The sequence below is a fragment of the Lepisosteus platostomus genome, chromosome 3, assembly GCF_059453375.1.
Source record: "Lepisosteus platostomus isolate fLepPlt1 chromosome 3, fLepPlt1.hap1, whole genome shotgun sequence".
NCBI classification, from domain to species: Eukaryota; Metazoa; Chordata; class Actinopteri; order Semionotiformes; family Lepisosteidae; genus Lepisosteus; species Lepisosteus platostomus.
This window is the reverse complement of record NC_142613.1, coordinates 2,949,317-2,964,879: the sequence shown is the minus strand read 5'-3', so window position 1 is coordinate 2,964,879 and position 15,563 is coordinate 2,949,317. Positions and strand designations below refer to the sequence as shown.

At 56.8% G+C, this 15,563-nt stretch overlaps 1 protein-coding gene across 7 annotated transcripts in view; it reads left to right on the top strand.

The window, feature by feature from the left end:
* Positions 1 to 15,416, top strand: part of ccdc120a (coiled-coil domain containing 120a) — a 54,573-nt gene extending 39,157 nt beyond the window's left edge. For all 7 annotated transcript variants that reach the window (XM_088623848.1, XM_088623849.1, XM_088623847.1 and 4 more), the window contains 10 exons: positions 1,792 to 1,935; positions 3,270 to 3,375; positions 5,066 to 5,199; positions 5,329 to 5,454; positions 6,227 to 6,392; positions 9,023 to 9,079; positions 9,622 to 9,802; positions 9,903 to 10,004; positions 11,009 to 12,034; positions 12,190 to 15,416. In XM_088623848.1, coding sequence (XP_088479974.1) covers positions 1,888 to 1,935; positions 3,270 to 3,375; positions 5,066 to 5,199; positions 5,329 to 5,454; positions 6,227 to 6,392; positions 9,023 to 9,079; positions 9,622 to 9,802; positions 9,903 to 10,004; positions 11,009 to 12,034; positions 12,190 to 12,295 — 2,052 coding nt within the window. In that variant the 5' untranslated portion in view covers positions 1,792 to 1,887 and the 3' untranslated portion in view covers positions 12,296 to 15,416. The remainder of the gene's footprint in view (positions 1 to 1,791; positions 1,936 to 3,269; positions 3,376 to 5,065; positions 5,200 to 5,328; positions 5,455 to 6,226; positions 6,393 to 9,022; positions 9,080 to 9,621; positions 9,803 to 9,902; positions 10,005 to 11,008; positions 12,035 to 12,189) is intronic.
* The last annotated feature ends 147 nt before the right edge of the window (positions 15,417 to 15,563 follow it).

Below are 15,563 nucleotides of genomic sequence, written 5' to 3'. Positions count from 1 at the left end.
GCACAGTCGGATCTCCCGGCCTCCTAGCTGGTGGCTGTAGAGTTTTCAGGGGGAGCAGTTTGCAAGGGGAGGCCAGGGAGGGGGATCTGTGCAGTATATCTCTGTGCCACTTTTCCACCTGTGTAAACAAGAGCTCAGGGTGGCCATGAAGGGGCTGTCCTGGTGCCTCCTCTCTTCCTGCGCCGCCCTGCAGGAGAAGCTTCTCCTCATTCCTAGCTCTGGGTCCACCAGCAGTCCTGTACAGTGTCTGGAGACAGAACTGCACTGAACACTGTACTGGGCACTCTGCCTGGCATGGCACTGAACACTGCCCGGCACCGCACTGAACACCATGTACTGGGCTCTCTGCCCGGCACCGCACTGAACACCATGTACTGGGCACTGTGCCTAGCGGCACACTGAACACTGCGTACTGGGCACTCTGCCTGGCGCGGAACTGAACACCGCCTGGCAGCGCACTTAACATCATGTACTGGGCGTTTTACCCAGCACCACACTGAACAGTGCTCAGCAGCCCACTGAATGCCACTCACTGGACGCTCTGTCAGGCACAGCACTGAATACTGCCCGGCATGGCAGAGAGCCATCTCTCTACGTTACTTCACTGGACTCAACACTCCGGTTCTCTTCCTCTCCACATCTCTCAGTTTAGTATTGGACAGCCCTTGTAACAGCAGGACACTGTCAATCATCCGACTTTTGTTTTTCTGCATTTTTAATTTAAATGTGATTGCTTCATGGTCTCTTTAAAGCTGCCGTGAGCTGACCGCGGTTGTTAAAAACACAAATTCAGTCATCCGTTCGTTCACCTGAATTTGATCGTGCTTGAACTTCCCCTGTGTTGGTGACGGGAATCCCTGCTGACAGGTGGCACCGATCCCTCCTGCCGGAATCTCGCCCTCTCCCGAAACCGAAGTGAACCTCGTGAATAACATTGCGTCACTCTCCCGCCTCCCAGTAACCTCGAGCCTCCAGTGTGTCTTTGTACCGCAGTTATTTCTGCCACATGTTGTACACAGATCTCCAGACGGATATTATTGCGCCATTAAACATCCTTGTGCTTGTATGCTCGCTGAAACGTGATGTCTGAATCACTGAGTTGAGGTTTTTAACGAGTTTTGAAAATGATCTAAGGCACAGGCCACGGCTGCAGGTTTTTCTCCTAATTAGGAACAGAAATGGCTGAAAAAGCTGTAATTGCAGTTCGAAGGGAGGAGTGCAGCTTGAAAATAAGCATCGAAAACCAGAAGCCCTAAATGTAGTATTATTATAAAAGTCTGTGGAGCTTAAGCAGATCAAAAGCATGTCGGAACTAGAGGGTTGTGGGAGTTTGGAACACACTGCCCAGCCATGTTGTTGAAGCCAAAACCCTGGCATCTTTCCAGTCTCAGCTGTATGCAACCCTCGGGACCAAGAAGGGGAGGCACGTCTTTACGCAAAGGGTTGTAGGAGTGTGGAGCAAGCGAACCAGCCATGTTAAGCCTGGCTTCTTTCGAGAAATGACTGGATGAGCTCGTCGGACTAATTCAACTACCAAACAGGCTTGATGTGTTGACGGGTGGCCTCTCGTTTGTCAACTTCGTCTAATTACAAAGACCAAGTGACCTCCGGGAAACCGGGTGAAACCAGAGGAGAGCGAATTACTGTGCGGATCAGTGTTGGGGAATTCTGGGAAGGGGCGCAGGCAGCTGCTCCTGTCGGTGTCGGGTGGCGGAGGGGTCTGGACACGAGCGTTGGCGACCCTGGGTTGAGGTTCTGGCTCTGAGATCTCTGCTTGCTGTCGTCCCGCAGGACCTTGCTGCAGGAGACTGGGGAGCCCCAGCACAGTGGCGCCACCCGCTGGGAGTCGGTGGCGTTGCAGCGGCCTGCAGGCGCGCGCAGTACTGAATGGCCACAAGCCCAAACCACTGCGGTACTCATGACCTCTACTGCAAGGTAAGCGGGGGCGGGGAGCGGCTTCAGAGTTACACGGGAGGCAGCGGGGGTGCCATCGACCAGGAGCGACTGACGTCTCTTGAGCCTGTGTTGTTCACTCGGCACTTTGTGGGAAGAAAGTGGGGAAAAACCCGATGAGAGCAGCAAGGAATGTGTTCCTAGTCCAGCACAAAACTTCCTTAGTTTCTTCACCTCAGAACTTTTCCTTAAGTCTTGCTTCATGGCGCAATAACCTGACGTTTTGAACTCCTCCACACCAGTTATCCTGCGCCTCTGTATCCCGTGGTAAAGAGACTCTTCCCTCGGGAGAGGGGGGCAGCTTTGCATCCGGGCATCTCTGCACTGCAGGGAGAGAAAGGGGCTTCCACAGGAATTAAACCAGTAATTAAATCCCAGGAATCCTTCCCACAACACCAGAGCCCCATTCCCGGAAACACGCGTTTCATGTGAAAATGTTTATTGCTGGAACAGTGTTACCATTAAAAATAACAGAAGAGGCCAGGGTTTCGTCCTTGGCTGTCAGTTCACACATGGGTTTCACTCTGGTGCTGTTACGGTCACGTGCAGTGTGTGCTTGCGTGTGCACAAGTGCCAGCATGCCCGCGTGTGTTTGTGTGTTACCAGCGTGAGTGTTCGGGGTATTTATCCGCTTGTGGTTGACAGCCTTTAGGCGTGTTCACGTCGGCAGGTCTCCGGGTAACAGAGATGGCCTGATCGAACAGCACACATCCTGTAACACGGTGTGACGACGACGATGACGCATGGCTGACCTTGAAGGGTACTTGTTGACTCGGTCCGATTCACAGCAGGGGTGATATCGCAGATTCCTGCACCTTACTCTGTACTCTGGGATTACAAGGTTCTCCTCCAGCGTTGGGGCTTTTCCTCAGCAGAGCGTGTGTGCGTGCGTGCGTGCTCCTCGCGCTCAGGGATAATGCTGTGCAGCCTGCAATTAAAGATGCAGTCAAACTGCTCCCAATCACGACTGTCTGGCTCGACAGTCAGCAAAGCCCCGAGACAGACGTTCAGCCCTTCTGGCCTCGACGAACTCTGACTCGCCGCTCGTCCACCTCGGCAGCGTTGTGGGAAAAGTGCTCCTTAAGCAAGGAGTCGATTCGTGCGGAAAGACGTCGCGCAGGCAGGTGTTAAGTGAGGAGTACTTGTGCTTATCATCAATGAGTAGTCATTTGCCAGGCTGTCTGCTTCATGTTCGTTAATGGGGCAGGCGTCTCTCCTGTGTGAGAGAGCTCCCCCTGGAGGCTGCAGTGTGTTCAAGCGCCGGAACGGCACAGACATCCCTGCTCTCTTAAGCTTGCCCCTCCCTCCCTCTGCAGGTGAGCGTCCGATTGGCTGGCGGCGAGAGTGGCAGGGCCTCTCGGGTGTCACGTGACATGGAGGTCAAAGGGCACCTCATCACCAGCATGGGCCTGGGGGCCCCAGGTAGGTTGCAGGGGACCTGTAGAATGAGCAAGATGGCAGTAGGGACAGAGGTCGTTACAGCAGGATGTGCAGCCATGTTGAGTGTGACCCTGTGCCTCTTATTCTAATCACAAGTCAGTGCAGTAAACGATGTGATGGTACCTTTGTTGCCTTACAAAGCAGCACCACACATTCACTGTGGTAAATCATGGCAACCACTGCCTACTGCAGTAAAACCCTGACTTGCATGATGAAATCATAAGTGTGTGTGTGTGTAGACTCCCAGCTCAGTGAACAGGGCAGTAAGCTGTGTGTGTGTGTGTGTGTGTGTGTGTGTGTGTGTGTGTGTGTGTGTGTGTGTGTGTGTGTGTGTGTGTGTGTGGACTCCCAGCTCAGTGAACAGGGCCGTAAGCAGTGTGTGTTATTGTGTGTGTGTGTGTGTAGACTCCCAGCTCAGTGAACAGGGCCGTAAGCAGTGTGTGTTATTGTGTGTGTGTGTGTGGACTCCCAGCTCAGTGAACAGGGCAGTAAGCAGTGTGTGTTATTGTGTGTGTGTGTGTGTGGACTCCCAGCTCAGTGAACAGGGCCGTAAGCAGTGTGTGTTATTGTGTGTGTGTGTGTGTGTGTAGACTCCCAGCTCAGTGAACAGGGCCGTAAGCAGTGTGTGTGTGTAGACGCCCAGCTCAGTGAACAGGGCCGTAAGCAGTGTGTGTTATTGTGTGTGTGTGTGTAGACGCCCAGCTCAGTGAACAGGGCCGTAAGCAGTGTGTGTGTGTGTAGACTCCCAGCTCAGTGAACAGGGCCGTAAGCAGTGTGTGTTATTGTGTGTGTGTGTGTGGACTCCCAGCTCAGTGAACAGGGCCGTAAGCAGTGTGTGTTATTGTGTGTGTGTGTGTAGACTCCCAGCTCAGTGAACAGGGCCGTAAGCAGTGTGTGTGTGTGTGTGTGTGTGTAGACTCCCAGCTCAGTGAACAGGGCCGTAAGCAGTGTGTGTTATTGTGTGTGTGTGTGTGTGTGGACTCCCAGCTCAGTGAACAGGGCAGTAAGCAGTGTGTGTTATTGTGTGTGTGTGTGTGTGTGTGTGTAGACTCCCAGCTCAGTGAACAGGGCCGTAAGCAGTGTGTGTTATTGTGTGTGTGTGTGTGTGTGTGTAGACTCCCAGCTCAGTGAACAGGGCAGTAAGCAGTGTGTGTTATTGTGTGTGTGTGTGTGTAGACTCCCAGCTCAGTGAACAGGGCAGTAAGCAGTGTGTGTTATTGTGTGTGTGTGTGTGTGTGTGTAGACTCCCAGCTCAGTGAACAGGGCAGTAAGCAGTGTGTGTTATTGTGTGTGTGTGTGTGTAGACTCCCAGCTCAGTGAACAGGGCAGTAAGCAGTGTGTGTTATTGTGTGTGTGTGTGTAGACTCCCAGCTCAGTGAACAGGGCCGTAAGCAGTGTGTGTTATTGTGTGTGTGTAGACGCCCAGCTCAGTGAACAGGGCAGTAAGCAGTGTGTGTGTGTGTGTGTGTGTGTGTGTGTGTGTGTGTGTGTGTGTGTGTGTGTGTGTGGACGCCCAGCGCAGTAAGCAGTGTCTGTCTGTCTGTCTGTCTGTCTGTCTGTCTGTCTGTCTGTCTGTCTGTCTGTCTGTCTGTCTGTCTGTCTGTCTGTCTGTCTGTCTGTCTGTCTGTCTGTCTGTCTGTCTTAAGCAGTGTGTGTTATTGTGCGTCTGTAGACTCTCAGCTCAGTGAACAGGGCGGTAAGCACCTGGCAGAGCGAATAGCGGAGCTGCAGGAGAGGAGGCGGAGCCTGCAGAGCACCCTGAACAGCCGACTGGGAGAACTGAGGCGAATCTGTCTGCAGGAGGCCGTGAGTCTGTCCCCTTTTTCAGTGCACACTTCTTCCGGCAGTGCATTTCCTCTTTTTTTTAAAAAAAAAACAAAAACAAAACAAAAAGCCTCGTTCTTTTCCTTTTTGACACGGTCCGCCCGTGTGCAGGAGCTGACAGGAGAGCTGCCGGGTGAGTATCCCCTGGAGGCTGGAGAAAGACCCCCCCTCGTCCGGCGCAGAGTGGGAGCGGCCCACCGAGGCTCCGCCCCTGCCTCTGTCAGCATCAAAGGAGAGGTGAGTGGAACGTTCCACTATGGACTGGGGGAGGGGGAGTGCAAACATGCCCGTTGCTCTCTGGTCATCCCCAGCAGCAGAAAGGAGTACCCACTCTGCCCTCTGGAGGGGGGGGGGGGGTGGTGGGGGGCTCTTGTACACTTGGGACTGGCTTCAAACACCCCGATCAGCACTGGACCCCGGTTCACTCCAGGTCAATATTAAGGGAATATTAAGTAGGGTCTGTAAAGGGGCTGTTGCTGTGATACCAAGGACCCAAGGGCACAGAGGCCCTCTTCGCCCTCCCTGCTGCAGGGGGGAGGGAGACGCAGGGCGTGGGGCACGGCCCCAGTGGCTCCTGGGTAAAAGCAATAACCGCTGGCCTTCGCCACAGTTTTAATAGTCGCAGTCGGTGTCTGTGATGCACGAGAGATTGGCGGTTCACCCCCCCGCCCCCTCAGTTTAATTAAAATCGCACGGCTTGGCGGAGCTGTGAAACACATGCCGGGGTGCAAATTAGATTACGGAGCTGGGATGCCGGTTGGAATCGGAGTCTGGTTTCCAGCCGCGCCGTTCGGAGCGCACGTTTCTCTGCTGCGTTCCCAGCTGAGGAATTTTGATACCGAGCGAACTCTGGCATCGCGGTGCTGCTGTTGCCCTGATGGGCCGTTGCTGGTCAGGGCAGCTCTGGCTCGTGCTCCTGCCTCGCGGAGGCATTGATGATGATGATGATGATGATGTTGACGGTGGTGTTTGGGGAAGATGGAGGGTGACGGTGCCGTGTCGTGTTCAGGAGGGGGGGGTACCCCACCGGCTGGCTGGCTCAGGGGACCCCGGCTCGGAGCCCCGCAGGAAGAAGAAGCCGGTGCTCAGTGGCGCCCTCCGCAGGCCGATGGACGCCGAGCAGCTGCCTCTGCAGAATAAGAGAGCCGCAGGCCGGAGCTGCCTCGCGCTGACAGGTACGGCACGGGGGTGGGGCCCGGACTCGGGGATGGGCGTGGTACAGGTGTGCAGTGAGGACTTGTTTATCCTGGGTGTGAGTCTGTGCTGTGGTGCGCAGTTTCTCGGGCTCACGGCACCCACTGCTGCAGTGACGCAGTCGTGAGGTGACACTCGTGCACGAGATCAGACACCCAGGCCTCTTTCCCCACCGGCGCTGAGACAGCGGCACGGGGGGGTGAGGGGCGAGAGGGGAGGGGGTCCCGGCCAGGCCGTGGGAAGGAGGAAGGGCGTGTCTGCGGGGGGGGGGGGGGTGGGGCAGTGGGGCGCAGTGAGCAGCTCTTCCCTGCCGGCTTCCAGGGAGAGGAAGCTGGGAAAGTGCCAGAGGGGAAACGTGAGTGGGGGGGGGGCTCTTCCACGCATTATTCCAGAGGTGACGGGGTGGGAAAGCAAACTGGAGATGCCGTGACGGCAGCGGGATCGTGCCCCGCCGCCGTGTGGCGCTGCAGCAGTTACGGCCCGCTCTTCTCGAACCCGTACACTCGCCACTCCCCTCCTGGCCTGGCGGGGCCCGGCGCCGAGGACTCAGGGGCGTCTGACGGAGCTGGCGCCGCGGGCCTCGGCATCGCTTCGGGCTCTCCCTGCCGCCGTCCGTCCGTCCCCGCGGCTGCAGAGTGAGAGCAGTTCTTGCCGGCGGTGCGAGGCAGGGGGCTGAAAGAGGAGCACGGGGCTCAGCTCGGCCCCGCCTCTCCGGCATCGCCCCAGCGCGGGCTGTGAGCGAGACCCCCTGCGCACCTTCTTCCCGGAGAGCTGGGAAGGGGGGCGGGTTCTCTCGCTGTGGCAGCACGGCGGCAGTCCGGGGTCAGGGGTCGCGAAGGGGGCGGACTTCTGCCGGTCGGGCTCGGCCCGCCCTGCCAGCGAAGCGATGGGGCCGAGGTTTTTTAAGAGCTGGAAACGAGCAGCTCTTCTCTCCAGGCAGTGCAGGGAAAATGGCACTACGGAGCTGCTCCAAGCCTCAGGAGTTTCCCCCCTTATTGCAGTATCCTGAACGTACTCGACCAAATTAAAAATGGAAGCGACGAGGTCTGATCTCCTCACCTTTGAACAGATGTTGAATCAGTGTGTTTTTTAATTAGGAAGCTAATTGGAGTGCGGCTCGGGCCTGTTCAGTGAGTCTGTGCACTGATGTGTGGTGGGAAAGGCTTCTGATTGCGGTGTTGACCCAGTCTTAATGATTGCAGTTGCCAGAATTTTGTTTTACGAGGCCTAGGGGAGCGGTTTTTTTTCTCCATTTTACACCGGGGACTTTTCCCTGAGCTTTTTTTAGGAAACGGGCTGCAGCATCCGAAAAGGCAGAACGCCATCCTTTTCAAAGCTCCTTGTGAGCTGCTCCTTTCTCCGTCAGTGAACATAGCTGTGCTTAAACGGAGAAGGGTCGTTACAGCTTGAACTGCAGGTAGATGCCTTAAATACAGTCAAGAGGAGTGGCCCTGCGATTTAGTTTCTTGTGTGGCCAGGGCTGTAGCGCCCTCTGGTGGTGATGAGAGTGTAGCGCAGGGGGACAGTTGGCTTCCCCAACACAGGGCGTCCGAGGTCGTACTGTCGATTCCACCGAAAGCTGCTAATTTTGCAAATAACCTTAATTTTTTGAGGATCATTGTAGATACAGTAATAAAGATACTCCTTTAAAGCTGTTAAAGTTTGAACATGCACAAAGTTACGATTAAGAGGAAGCCATTTGGCCTCTGCAGTTCAGTTTGATAATAGCTAACTGATCCAAGGGTCTCATCCTGTTTTTTTTTTAAAAGCATCAGGGTACCGGCTTTAACACCATGGCTGGGCAGCTTTGTTCCACACTCCTGCTGCTCTTTGTGTAAAGATGCCCGCTTCTCTGTTGCAGAGGCAATTCCAAGCTCTTCCAGTCTCCTGCCCGTGGCAGGTTCTGTTGGTTCAGGACATGTCCGGGAGGCAGTACTTTCTGAGGACTGCAGAGTGCTTTTGAAATGGCTGTGCCAATGGAATTGAAGCAGGTGTAGTTATCTCATTCATAAGAAAACGAATAAGGTTACAACTGAGAGGAGACCATTCAGCTCATCCCCGCTGTTTGAAAGAGCCAGGGTATCGGCTTCAGCGAGCAGCATGTTGGACCTGTTGGACGGTACGATTATCCATCGATTGATTATCGGAAAGCTGCACAGGTCACTGCAACCCGGGACTTATCCCAGAAACCCCTTGTGCAAAACGGTGACGTCAAGTCGTGCACGTCCGCAAGCACAGGGGGACAATTAACAGGTTGGCTAATTAACCAGATTTTCAAAATGAACCTTGAGGTACCGGATCTGGGAGGGCAGGACACATCTGGGCTCGAACCTGCGTGCCCGCTCGGTGAGCGCGTCTCTTCGGTTCTGACAAGCGTTGGTTCTTGACTTGCAGTACTGTCTTAGAGGCCTCAGTGAAGGACGTGTTTGGATTTGAGGACCTTCAAGCCCAACAGCACGGCGTCCTTTCTTCTGTGCCTTGATCGCCTCTTTGCCGGTCTTTCCGCGTCTGTTCTCCCAGTTCGGACAGGGTCAGATTAACCTGATGAGCCCGCAGGCTGCGGGGTTTGCAGTGAGGCGGGAGCTCAGTGTTGTGCTCTTCTCTCCCCCAGATGAAGCGGTGAAGTCGGAGAGCAGCTCCATGTCGGACTCCACCGGTCACGACAGTGGTGAGTACGCGAGGGGGCCGGGCAGAGGGAGGCAGCCCGTTACACTGAAGCACCCGGAGATCTCATACATTCACCCAGACACGAAACTGTAAGTGCAGCAGACGGGAGACTCCGTCTCAAAATCCAGTTCAGTTCGATACTTTATTGCCATAACAACCAGCTGCGTGGAATTTGGTTCGGTGAGCTCGCACAATACAGATGCGCTGCACAGCGAAGCCAATAGCAGAGGGCATCCACTTAATGCACTCAACAAGCCATCCTGAACACGCACCGGTGGTAAATGATGGAGTAACGATGAGCTGTGCAAGAACATCAGAAGTTCGTGCACGCTGCAGCCTGCGGGGCGGTGCTGTTGGGAGCCTAGCGGCCCTTCAGAGCCCTCGTCGCCCTCGGCGATTCAGTGCCCGAGGTGAAGGCCAGCACCCGGCCCGTCGCCAGGGACAGAGGGTGACACGGCTCCCGTATGAGCAAGATTCGTCACGCTCGCCGGTAGGCGACGGGAGGGCGTTCCTGAACTCTCTTCCCTGCACCCTGTCCCCCAGAGGAAGCTCCCTCCGGGATGAGGCAGCCCCCGCCCGGAGCAGCCCTGGAGCGCCTGTCTCCCCCTCCTCGGTCCCGGCTGGCGCCCGGGAGCCCCAAGGGGGGGCTGACCCGCAAGCTGTCGCCCGTGGAGATCTACTACGAGATGAAGACCCGCCGGAACTCGGTGGCCAGCTCCTCCAGGTGCGCTCCCCCTCCTCTTCCTCTTCCTCAGCCCCTCTGCCCCCTCTCCTCTCTGTGCCCTCTGGTCACGCTCTCTCTCTCTCTCTCTCTCTGTCCTCAGCCCCGGCTGCTCGCTCCCGCGCAGCGTGTCCAACGTGGAGGGCCGCAGCGTGCCCGCCACGCCCCTCCTGAGCCGCAACGCCCCGCACCCGGCCCAGGGCAGGTGAGCGCCCGTCTCCCCCTGCTGGAGTTCCCAGGAACTGCGGCCGCGGTCCCGGCGCACGCGGAGGGTGTCAGTTCAGTTGATTTCAGTTTGTCGTAGGCACCAGGGCGATGGAAATGCTTATTTATTTCATGTGCACAACAATACAGAGACATTAAGGAAACGCCAAACTTAAACAGAACAGCAGCAACAACAACAACAACAAAGTTAAATAACACAACTTCAAACTCGGCACAAGCAGTGTGTGAAAAAAGAAACGTCAGTGGGAGCCAGTGGTGGGGGTAGAGCTCAGTAATCTGACAGCCTGCGGGAAGAAGCCGTCTCTGAATCTGGAGCTACGAGCCCTGATGCTCCTATAACGCTTACCAGAGGGTAGGGGAGAGAAAGTGAGAAACGAGATGATCGTTATCCTTAGCGATACTCCCAGCCTTCCTGAGACAGCGCATTGTAAAAAATGTCCACAGCAGAGGGGAGCTGGCTGACCTGATCACCCCCTGTGACACCTTTCTGGTGCCAAACCACACGGTAATCCTATACGTGAGCACACTCTCGATAGTGCCCCTGCAGAATGTTGTAAGAGTAGTTGAACATAGATCTCATCTAGACCAAACCCAGTCCATTACTGGAGTAGAGCTCCCCAGAAACCAAAAAAAGGAACGTTTTCAAAAGCTGACCTACGTGTGACCCTGAATTCCCAGTTACACTATATATTATCCGCCGTTTCAATGTTTCGTCAACGTTCATACAGTCTCCACAATAAACTTCGTTGTCTTAGAGCCTGTAAATTGCTCCAGCACAGCCTAATTCCCAGGTGAGCCCTGTAGTGAGCTGTAGTGAGCTGTAGTGAGCTGTAGTGAGCTGTAGTGAGCTGTAGTGAGCTGTAGTGAGCTGTAGTGAGCTGTAGTGAGCTGTGGTGAGCTGTGGTGTGCATCAGGCTATATGGCATCGTGCCCACCAGGAGGAAGACGGTGAAGGCCGTAACTCCTGCTCTTCGCTCTCCCCAGGCCGGAGGTGTCGGGTGGAGGAGTGGGCGGCAGGCAGTGGCTGGACAGCCCCGATGGACCCAGGCCGCCGCTGCCGCCACCACCGCCACCGGAGGGGTCCTTCGACCGGGGAGGCTGCCCGTACAGCGCCCGCACGCGGCGCAGCAACAGCTCGGAGGCCCTTCTGGACCGCTCGGGCGCCCCGGAGGCGGGGGGGCCGGCGGCCGGGGGGAGAGCTGGGGGCGGGGCGGGCGTGGGGGGGATGCCCTCGAGGGGGGGGCCCTACAAGAGCTCGGAGACGCTGACCGACGGCAAGCTGCGGCAGCCATACCGGGGCAGCCCGGAGCGCCACGCCCACGCCCACGCCAACGGCCACCTGGAGCTGGGCCGGGTGAGGGTGTCGGTGGGGGGGCGCGGGGGAGGAGGGGGCGGCTACAATGAAATCCTGCTGGACTATATCTGGGAGAAGCAGCAGCAGCAGCAGCAGCAGCAGCAGCTCCAGGGAGTGGGGAGTACGCGACCCTGGAGGGCAGAGGTCATCCCCAGCTCCGCTGGCGCCCCCTACGGCCCGGGCAGCCCCCTGATGCTGCGGGGCAAGCCCGGCGAGCCGCGGAGAGTCAGGGTGACGCGGACCAAGTCCTGCGGCCCCTTCATCCCGCTGCAGCAGCCCCAGCAGGAGACCCTCCTGCTCTCCACCTTCTCCGAGTCTCCCACGGTCCTGAGCGCCCCCTACCCCTCGGCCTCTGCCTCCCCCGGCGCCCCCTACCCCTACCCCTACATCTCCGAGCCCCCGCCCCGGAGGCCACTTCCCCACCCGCCCGAGGACGCCACCCGCTCCCTGCACAAGGCCCTGGCGCTGGAGGGGCTCCGAGACTGGTACCTGAGGAACGCCCTGGGCCACCCCCCCGCGCCGCCCCGCAACAGGAGGGCCGCTCCCGGGCACGGCCACGCCCTCCAGCCCTGCGCCCCGGAACCGACGTACCCCCAGTGCCACAGCACCCAGCTGCCGCAGTCCGCCACCTTCCACGGGCATCCGCTGCAGGGCAGGTGAGTACCCCACAAGGGGGCGCCGGGGTAACAGACGCCGTTCCGGTCCAGCCCTCGGCTGTGGCTTGGCAGCGCTTCCTGCTTTCTTGCTGATGGGCAACTCCATCTCTGAGAGCCTGGTTTTACAGTGCGGGCGCTCTGACTCTCTCCCCCAGGCCCTTGGAGCTCTCTCTGTACCAGGAGCCCCTGGAATCCCAGCTGCAGGAGCTGAGCCTGCGAGAGCAGGGCGCCGACCCGCCGCCCCCGGGCACGCTGGTGTGACGAGCACACGCCCGCGCCGGCAGGAGCGCGCACGCTCTCTAGGCGAGAGCCGCCTGCGATGGGCAGACCGCGACCAGGCACGCCAAGGCCGTGGGCTCTGTGCTTTCCTGGACCACGGTATTCCCGGGATCCGTCCGAGAGGCTCCACCGCAGTACGGCGTGGCGGTACTGTGGGCCAGAGCGGTGAAACGCAGCTCGGAGGGGTCAGGCCCAGGGAGGATCCCCCACGGACAGCTTGGTAAATCGGTGTGGGAGGAAAACCAGGGCGAACCTGCCGTGCAACATTACTGTAGTGGACTTCCGCAGTGGTCACTGGTAGTACAGGAAGGCTGGATCTGATCTGTTACGGTCGAGAAACAAGGAAATGATTCTCAACGGGTTCTGCTGTGATCCTGACCCCCTGCCTGGTACAGCAGGTAATTCCTCACTCTCGCTGGCTTGGAAGAGCGAGTCTGCAGTATACGTACAGGATGCATCATTGACAGTGAAGCAGACTTCATAAATTAGTTGATGACCTTATTTCAGACACAGGGTGCCAGCTGATACCCGTGTCTAGTGTGGTATTTTCTAGGCTCAACGGCCAAAAAACAGGAATCGAACTACTGCTTCTAACAAGCCTTGGGGAAACTGTGGCAGAACCTTTGTGGACAGGAGTGACTGAGATGCACTGTACAATCCTCTGCCCTTCTGCAGTTCGAGAGGAGAGCCTGTTCTGGACCGTTCAGGGATGTGGTTTCCTCTTCCTGGCGGGAGGGATGGATGGCGCCCGCTGCTGGGAGAGGGGGCTGCAGGGCGCGAGGCTCCTGGCACGTTCCCGTCCGTACAGGCCACCCTGCACTGTGGGTGCCAGCATAAGCCGGTCTTATGTCATTAAATTATAAAGTAATATTTTTTCTTCTTGTCCAGTATCTTCCTGCTGCCCTGTGCCCCTGTAAGCAGAACAGTCCAGTTGTTACCGCCGTGGCCTGGGGGGGAGACTCCCGCCTCCTCGCGGCGCACAGACCAGAGGTCCGCACACCTAGCGCTGACATCAGTGGGTTACAAGTAGTGCTGGGGCTTGTGTTCTGGGTGGAATCGCAGCTAATCTGCTTCTGGGCCGATCCCGGCGAGCCGGGCCAGTTTCTGCAGTCCAGTAGAACAAGGAGGGTTCTGTTTTCAACAGCACCCCCTATAGGCGTCGGCTGGTGACCCCGGAAGGGGATAGTATCGGGGCCCCCCTGTGTTGGTTTCGATCTGGGCGTGGGTTTGTACTGTGCCCTGTCGGGCGCGGGCCTGCGGAGCGCTCCAGCACTCCACAGGGACCCCGGCACGCGTCGCCACCCCTCTCGCCAGGGAAGGGCGTTCAGCAAAGCGCCGCGGTCCGCGCGCTCGCCCGTGCGGTACTCCTCACGCAGCCTGCGCAATCTTTTTGCAATGATGGCGGCAGCAGTGTGGCTACCTCCGGCTGCAGCCCGTGACTCCCCCACATCCTTCACCAGCATACGAGACCCCACAGAGCAGCTGACCCCCCACTCCAGCGAGGCAGGCTCTGCCCACGGCCCTGGCCCCAGGTTCGACGTGGCTCCCGGTGGGCTGATCAGGTTAGCTGGGCGGAGGAGAGAACAGAACGGTTAGACGACAGTGTAGTTACATGGTCCACCCGCCTGATTCATCGGAAAGGGAAACCTAGTTCTGCAGGTTCCTGCAGTGAAGGCGCCTATGTGCTTGAACTCTCAGCAGCGCTCATCCAGGCTCGTGATCTCCAGCCCTTTCCCTTCAGAGCTCCGACCCAGTGGAGCCCATTGAAGTTCTCTCTGGAAATCGTCAGAGTTCAGGCTTCAAAACTGGGAGCTTCTTACCTGCATCCTTCCAGGATCAGAGCTGGACTGAGCTGAACAGGAACAGCTGAACCGTTAGCTTCAGTGATAAAAAAGTCACTAACTCAAAGTGTTAATTAGCCCCCCCTATTTTAAGAGGAGCTGGTAAACTCCTGGGCCTCTCCGAGACCAGGGGATGTGCACCCCATGTCCTTGAGGGTGAGTGACAGGGTCCTGTGGTTTTGATTTCTCCTCCGGTCCCTAATCCGTGATTCTTCTACTTGTAAAACCTGACAGACTCCCACCCTGGAGGCTTGAACTTGTCCGTTCCTGCCCCAGACGCGTAGGAATGACCAGCAGTTCCTTCAACCCCTGCTGCCTTACTCCTTCTCACCACTAGAGGGCTGTCTTACACAGGCTGAACCAGTTCTACCTGGTCAGTCGGTCCAGCCCTGCTGAAGTGCTGATCCGCAGTACCATGATGTCCACTGCTCCCCACTATTAAGAATTATGATCAGGCAGCCTTCACATCTCCTCAGAGATCATTAGTCTCCCTGTGCAGTAGATGGGTAACTGAAGTTTGCATAGTGTTTTAAAGCAATACATAACTGCTTGTAATGTGTTTGTCAATATCCATGTATGTGTATAATACATGGCGATTTAACAACCCTGTCCTCTGGCTGGCTAATCAAGCAGTTCCATTCCGCGCCATCCTACAGCTCCTTTCTCTCCACTCCACCGCCGGCTGGTTTGTTTGTTTTTCCCCCTTTCATCCGGTTGAGAATTTGCCTACAGACATTTCCATGAGGCGTGCAGGTCTTGCGATGGCACCGCCCCGAGTCGAGTTCGGCTTCACCAGCAGAGCACGAGGAGTGATGGGTGTGTGTGTGTGTGTCTGTCTGTGGGGGGGTGTGGGTGTGTGTGTGTGCGCGCATGTGATTTCAGTCCACGCTGCCACTCGCGGCGCCACAGCGGACTCCTGTGTCCAGACTGGCGCCTCTGCGTGGAAGAGCTGCGGAGAAGGGTCTGTGCAGGATTGTGGGAGGGCCCGACAGTTCACTTCCAGGGGTACAGGCAGCTGATCTTGACATTTCCACAATGACTTGAATTGTAATTTGAAAGGTGTAGATAGAGAAGACTATTATAAAGAAGAGACGCTTGCATTTCTATCGCTACTTCTGACCTTTGGGTCTCGCCTCCCAATAATACCAGGTGTTTTGGGGACGAAGAGAAGTTATTGAATATAAAATCATGCCACTTTTGAATATGTACTAGGGAGAGGGACTGTATATCATCTTTTTAATAAAGTGTCTTGTTAAAGCCCAGGTGTGTGTCTGTCTCTCTGTGGGTCTCTCTCAGAGTTCAGTCATCTTTGTCCAGGAAGAAGTCTCTCCAGATCCCTGGGGGAAATGGTTTCTGGCAGATTCTAGCACAACAATACAAGAACCACAAAGTGTTCAGGACAACCGGTG